The sequence below is a fragment of the Myodes glareolus genome, chromosome 7 (assembly GCF_982192425.1).
Source record: "Myodes glareolus chromosome 7, mMyoGla1.1, whole genome shotgun sequence".
NCBI lineage: Eukaryota > Metazoa > Chordata > Mammalia > Rodentia > Cricetidae > Myodes > Myodes glareolus.
The window spans coordinates 16,802,082-16,809,175 of NC_142032.1; the positions used below are offsets into that span (position 1 = coordinate 16,802,082).

The 7,094-nt window shown below is 56.9% G+C and overlaps 1 protein-coding gene across 2 annotated transcripts; it reads right to left on the reverse strand.

Moving 5' to 3' along the window:
• Positions 1–236: 236 nt before the first annotated feature.
• Positions 237–6,803, reverse strand: Tlx1 (T cell leukemia homeobox 1). Of its 2 annotated transcripts, none has more exons than XM_085693986.2 (3): positions 5,672–6,803; positions 3,434–3,671; positions 237–1,254 (listed from the first exon to the last, which is right to left on the reverse strand). In XM_085693986.2, the coding sequence occupies exons 1-3, from the start codon at positions 6,246–6,248 to the stop codon at positions 1,032–1,034; spliced, it is 1,038 nt and encodes a 345-aa protein (XP_085550112.1). In that variant the 5' UTR covers positions 6,249–6,803; the 3' UTR covers positions 237–1,031. The 2 variants fall into 2 exon arrangements, with proteins under 2 accessions (XP_085550112.1, XP_085550113.1); XM_085693987.2 differs by having other exon boundaries at positions 3,434–3,635; positions 5,672–6,799.
• Between the last annotated feature and the right edge of the window lie 291 nt (positions 6,804–7,094).

The window sequence follows — 7,094 nt, forward strand, 5'->3', positions numbered from 1 at the left end:
CCCCCCCCAGATGCCTCTCCCATGCTCTCAAATGCTAGCAGTCTCAGGATAAGCCTGATGCCCCCTCAGCTTCACCTTCTCCCCACCTTCAGTCTCCCTCTCTCCAAGGCCTGAGAAGCTTACCCAACCATAAATCCCCCAAGCTCAAGTACTAGATGCTGGTTCTTCAGACCCAGCTTGCACCAAACCCAACTAGTTACACAATGCTGGACTCGGCAAGGAGCAGACGCCCCGACTCCTGAACCGGAGGGTTTTATTCTCTTTCCACATAAATTACACAAGCACTTTATAAAATGATTACACAGAAAACACCTTATAAGTGCATAACTTACCCCCCTCCCCAAACAGGATCTGGAGAAATGGGCTGAATTTGTGTGAAAGCCTGTCTGTGCATACCTGGGTACTGCACTGATGTGAGGGCCTGCCAGGCCAAGTTTGGCTGTTGTGTGTGGGCTGGTGTGTCACAGTGTGACTATGGCCTTGTGTTTGCGTAAGAGGAGGTCCATGCTGTGAGTCTGAGTCACCCTGGACTATGCCTAACAGCAAGGGTCATTGCTAAGATCGTGTGTGTGTGTGTGTGTGTGTGTGTGTGTGTGTGTGTGTGTTACTCTGCAATGGGCCCCTATGTATGTGGCACCTGGAGGGACAATGTTATCACCTGCGTTTCCGTTTCCAGATTTCTACAGATAGCTGGCTGGGGATCCCAGAAGCCCTTCCAAGTCCCACTTCCCTTGGGTCTCTCTGTCCCATATTAAAATCAGAATAACATGAAATAGAGGAAAACGGAGAGGATTCTGAGTTCGAGTGGGGCAGGATCACACAGGCTTCTGGGAAGATGTCTCTGCCTCTCTCCGCAGCCCTCTTCCATCGAAGACAGAACAGTGCCCACAGGTGTGTGGAGGAGGCGCTTGGGAGCCACACCAGAGAAGCCACATCCCCCTCCTGACTGTAAGTCAAAAAGGGCAGAGAGAGTTTTGGTTCTCCAGATAGCTCTCAACTGGGCTTGGATCCCACTGGGTGGAGGTGTAGGCTCACTCGCAAGCCGAAGCCACCGACGTGACGCTAGTGATTTTGGTGGAGTCGTCAGACCATGGCTGCAGGTTCTGCAGGGCAAAGAGCGAAGAGTTGTGCACACACAGTGGATCTGCGGGCAGGGGCTGGGCCAGGCTCTTCTGGAAGGCCTCCTGCTGCAGCTGCAAGAGGATGCGGTTCGCCTGCTGCCTCTCAGCCTCACGCTCCTCTGCTGTCTGCCTCCTGCATTGGGAACAAGCTGTTACCAGCCAAGACTCTAACCCTCTTCCTGCGCCTGCGCGCAGGTTCCCAAGAGATAACCCCTAATGCACCCCTCAGCTCCTGTGTGGGCCCCTTTCATGCACTCTCCACTGTTGGGGGTCTTGATTATGACAAAAAAAAAACCCACTTGGAAACCCCAAAAATGGATGGAGCACAAGTATCCCTAAAGGAGCAGTGGTAAAGTCCACCGAGCCTAACCTGCTGGGCCTCCCCCATTAACGCAGAGTGCCTACACTCTCACTGGCTCGCCACGGATGGCTAGTATATCCCAAGACCAGGTGCTATCCCAAGTCCAAAGGACACAGAGGGAGGACCAGCAGAAGGACATGTCTTCTCCTCCTCTCCTCCAGCCTGGCCCAGGCTTCAGACTTCCTGAGCCAAATCCTGTGCCCCTAGGCTCCCGCTGGACCTACTAGCTTCCTCCCAGGCGGTCTTGGGAGGCAATGACTCACTTATTCCATTTAATGCCGCCCCTCCACCCTGTCAACTGAGATCAAACGTCTGTCTCTAAGGTGGACAGACCTAATGGGAGTCCCCGGGGCCTCCAGAAGCAATTTGTAGGCGATCGATGAAGCCGCTTGAAGCCTTCGACTCTTCCCGAGGCCAGGCGGCTGCCTGCCTGCTCACACAGAGGCTTCCTGACTTTTCCTTGTCTTTCTGTCTCTCATCTTCCCTGGATTTTAAACTGTCCAAGTGTTTCCCTTCATGCTGTCTTATCCCCGTGTTTCCTCTCTGCCCCTTCGTTTTCTCTGAATTAGGGGACTTTGTTTGAACCATGTTTTTCTAAATAATCTGATATCTTCCTTTTCACACAGGCTTCTTGCATCTCTCACCCATCCCCGTCCTCCCTTAAACCATATTTATTTTCTTCTGAAATGGGGTATCTTGGTTCCTTTCCTTTGTGTTTAAGTTTCTCTCCTTGTCTGTGGACGACTTTCTACACGCACACCCCTTCTCCAGGCTCCCACCACCCTTAGCTTGGAGAGCATCAGCCACCCTCCTCAGCTAGCCTGGCTTCTCTCTTAACTAGTTTTCCAAAGGTCTGAAGCCTCTTTCCCCACTCCTTCCCCAGCCACAGGAATGTTGGTGGGGGGCAGCCGACTCGCAGGGCCAGGGCTTCCTTTGTGGCCTCGAAGGCGGAATCCCGGGCAGATTCCTCGCCTCCATTCAGAAAAAGAGGAAACTCCAATTCCTTCCTCCCGTCCCAGGCCCGCCCGGAGCGGCGCCGACTTTGCCCAGACTCCTGCCACACACCTCCCCAGGGTCTGAACTGAGAGACTCTCAGCAGCACAGGCGAAACCAGAATGTGGACGAGGTGTGCGGAAAGGCGCGAGAAGGTGCTTCTGGAGAAAGATTGGGTATGAGCAGAGAATAAAGCTGCTTAAAGTGTGTAGTTCTTAATATTCATGAGAATCGGTGGGAAAGGGGAGCAGAAGACGAGGAAGGTCGAGGCGTATGCACTCGGAAAAATAAAAAGCGAGAGTGTGGTAAGTGCTGTTGTCGTATGTCAGAAGGGAAAATGTCTCTTTCTTTCTCACGCACACCCATCTGCTCCTAATTGATCCCCCCCTTTCAGTGGGACTCGAGAATCCCCGCCACAGCCGGCGCAGATTGATTTTCCCCTTCTAGGATGGGGGACGAATGCGCAGAGCTCAAGCGCCAGGGGAGGAAGCTGTAAGTAGCGGCAGCCGGCGGTCCCGGGCCCCAGACGCTCCGAGGAGAGTCCGGCTGGAGCGCAGAAACCTGGCGCGGGTCATTCTGTCTCCAAGTCACAGGGTCAAGGAAGGTTCCACCCAGTAAAGGCAGGCTGGGTAGTCAAAAAGTCCCTAAAGGACTCACTGAGCACAGAAGTCCGGATGCATAGACTGGTCTATAGGCCTGTTGGTCTCAGAGGCAGAAACCAACCGCGTCTACAACGGATAGAGTGTACTGTCTAGAAAGCCCCGAAGCGTCTCTTAAAACACGTCCCGGATTCTCCAGCCCACCAGTCTACGGCCCTCCATTGTTTGCAGTCCCAGGGTGACTCTGGGAGCCCACTTGTCTAAACCGAACGGAAACCAACAAGCAGAAGTTGTGTGTGCCACCTGAGAGAGGCAGAGAAAGCCTGCTCCGCCGCGACCGATCTGCCCTGCGAGCTCACCTCCATTTCGTCCGCCTGTTCTGGAACCAGGTTTTGACCTGCGCATCGGTCATTTTGAGCGCCTTGGCCAGAGCAGCGCGCTCCGCCGAAGCCAAGTACTTCTGGCGGTGAAAGCGCTTTTCCAGCTCACAGATCTGCAGGCGTGTGAAGGATGTGCGCGGCTTCTTCTTCTTAGGTGGCGTCCGGTTCTGATAGGGGTGACCTATACGGCGTGTTACAGTGAAGGGTGAGAGGGCCACTGGAGCGGGAGACAGACAGACGGCAGAGGCAAGCGGCAGAGCGTCAGGAGGCGTCCCAGGCCCGACACCCCGCGAGTCACAGCGCAGCGGTTAGACCCCCTACAAGCAAGGCAGCAATCCTCCCCTCAACCCCCTACTCTGAGCCCGGGATGCAAAGAGCTCCCCGCTGCCCGCCAGGCTGATGCCTCCCCAAGCCACCACTTCAGAAATCTCCCTAACCTGGGGCTTCGGAGATCCTATCGCTTCCCCTGTGGGTCCCCTTTCCCCCACCTAGGGACAGCTTCTTTAGCCTCAGTCACTAAACTTAAAAGGGTCACTCAAAAGTAAGAGGCCCAGCCTCTAAGTCCCTTTCTGAGTCTTGGTCACAACCCCACACTCACACAGCAGACATAGCTACAAACTTTCAAGTCTGTTCTCCCACAGACAAAAATGCATACCTAGACAGGCCACAGGCCAACACAGGACTATGGCCATACACTCCCTCAGGACCTCCTTCAGATTGGGTTGACTGTGTCTCCCCAGAGTAAGCCTGTGCCAGATACCTTTTGTATAGTAGGCTCACTGTAGGACACGCGCGCGCGCGCACACACACACACACACACACACACACACACACACACACACACACGAAACAGTAGGCTCATAGTATGAATTCCAGTAAAGCCCTTCAAGACAGTTTGGGCTAAGCAGGGCAGTGAGAAAGGGCCGAGGCCCTGTCTCTTTCCTCATGAGAGGACTTCTGTTGTCTCGCTGGAGTCCCCCTCCCCCTCATCCCCCGACCAAGGATCCTTCTTGGATGCCCCACAGTGAGCACAAAGACATTTCTACTGTGGTCCCAAAGTCTGTCCAGGGCCTCAGTCTCTCTGCCTCTGCTGTCTGTAACAGAAACGGAGGGGGGGCTAGTGCAACTTGGGGTTGCCTGGACAGGTCTAGCTGTAGACTGTTCTTTCCATATGAACACACACGCGCGTGCACACTCGCGAGCACACACACACACACCTTCACAGTTAAGGCATGGAACTTGCCTGGGTAGTCCCAGGCACAAGCAGGGACCTAAACCTCCTACCTCTCCTCTTTAAAGTCCAACAGCTAACTGGGGACCAGTTCCTAACAGATGCGAGTGCGAATTCAGGCATGAACCTGCCTGGGACGGCTCACAGTCTCAGGATCCGGGGACATCTAAAGGGAACCAGCGGGAAATGAGCGCTGGGGAAAGAGGGCACACCAGAGCTGGGGCCGGGAGCTGGGGCAGAGGGGAACCAGCCGCAGAGAACCCAGCAGTTGGTCGCCACCGAGTGTATACTAGTCCCGGGTCCCGGGCGTTGTCCTTTAGCCAACTCGCTAGCCACGCGGGTGCATTATTTATCCCAGAAATAGGAGAGCGGACCCCTGGGACCGATAGCGAGAGAGAAAACGAAGAGCGGCCCAGTCCCGTGCTGCAGCCACTGACCCGAGAAGAAAGCTGGTTGGCTGGGCTCCTTCACCCGGCCTTCAGGCCTTTACCCGTACTAGAGCTGAGAGCACCCAAGTACGTGTATGTGTGTGGAATGGGGGACGAGAGGTTGGAGAATCTTTTCCTGTGCCCAGTTCTGGGGCTCTTGGCCTGCTTCACTAAACAGCAGCCAGGACAGAAAAACATTATGCTCACATGGCGTGCTTTCTCCGACCTGCAAGCCTCAACTGTTGACAGAAGGTGCTACTGAATCTACAGCCCTCTACCCTCTACCTGCCTGGGCCCCCCGGGATCCCGAGAGGGGACCAAGTTTTGTTTCTACAAACGGGGTCCTAGAGTAGAGACAGAAGAGCCCCTGCCTAGGAACTCTTCGAGCTTAGCGATTCTTAGCGCATTGAATCCTGCAGTCAATTGAACTTGGGGAACGCGTACAGAGGCGCTAGGCAACCTGGTGCTCAGAAAGAGCTTCAAGAAGCCACCAAGCAGGGTAGGGGTAGCACAGAGCCGGAGCCACGGCCAGGCAGGGCGCGCGCGGGCCGGACTCACCTGTGAACCTGTCCTTTGTGTATCTGCGATTACTCTCCATCCAGGGGAAGGTGAGGCCCGTGAGGTTGTTGACACCCGGCACCGCAGGCACGGAGGGTACAGTAGGCAAGCCAGTGGCCAGGGGCTGGGGGTGGGCCACCGCTCCGGCCAGCGGCCTGTGAGCGGGCACCCTGATCACCCCCGCAGCGCTCAGCGCCCCCGCGCCCCCAGCGCCCCCACCGCCGCCGCCGCCGCCGGGACCAGGGCCGCCCGCCAAGGCCATGTTCACATTGTAGGAGCCGGCCAGTGGGCCCATGCTGCAGGCACCGCCGCCGCCGCCCGCCGGGCCGCCGGGACCACCTGGACCACCAGCGCCATAAGCTCCTGTAGCTCCGGCCCCCGCCCCAGCGGCTGAACCCCCGCCACCGTAAGTGTAAGCGCCTCCGACCAAACAGCCAAGGCCGTATTCTCCGTCCTGGAGGCGCGAAGCCGGCCCCATGCAGCCGCTCTGGTCCGGGCTGTTGAGTATCTGATCGATGCCGAAGCTGATGGGCTCTGCGTGGCCCGGGTGGAGATGGTGGGGACCCAGGTGCTCCATGCTGGCCCCGGCCCCACGTGGGGGCCCGGGCGCGGACGCTCGCTGCTCTGGACTACCCGGGCAGCTAACAGAGGCGCCGACACAACCGCGGCTCCAGGCTGCGCTGAGACTTGAAGGCGAAGTGCGCAGAAGGGCCAAAGTAGGGGGGAGGGGAGGGAGAGAGAGGGAGCTGTATTCTTCCCCTCTCCGGCTTCTCCTTCCCTTCTCCGGCTGCTCGCTCGCCGTTGACTCTGGGACATCAATCACCGGGCGAAAAAGCCCTGAGCGAGCGAGCCTTGCTGTTTCGGCCGGGTCTCTCCATTGGCTGTGCGTGGAGAGGAGCCGGGTGAATGACAGCGCGGGGGAGGGGAAGGGAGGGGGAGAAGGAGGCCAGGAGCCCAGACAGATGCCGGAGCCAGAGAGAGAGAGAGAGAGAGAGAGAGAGAGAGAGAGAGAGAGAGAGAGAGAGAGAGAGAGAGAGAGAGAGAGAGAGAGAGAGAGAGAGAGAGAGGAGGAACGAGATCAGGGCTCCCAGTAGTTCCAGCGAGGAGAAAAGAGGAGAACCAGAGCGAGAGGAAGAAAAGAACACCAAGCAGACATTCCCAGAGACGGACAAACAGACGGACCCAAGGAGAGGGAAATCTGAGCCCTTTCCCGGGTCTGGAAGGAACCCCCACACACACTTTGAACAGGGCCAAAGGAGTCCAGCCCACCACTCCCCTGGGGACAGGTGTCCTGCCCAACTTGAGAATCTCCCCAAGGGCTGAGCTGGGAAACACCTGTCACTCAACCAGGCGATTTACTGCAACTTCAAGTCCAGCTTGTTAGAAAGTAGAAGACTGTCTACTCCCCAGGTATGGAGCCCAG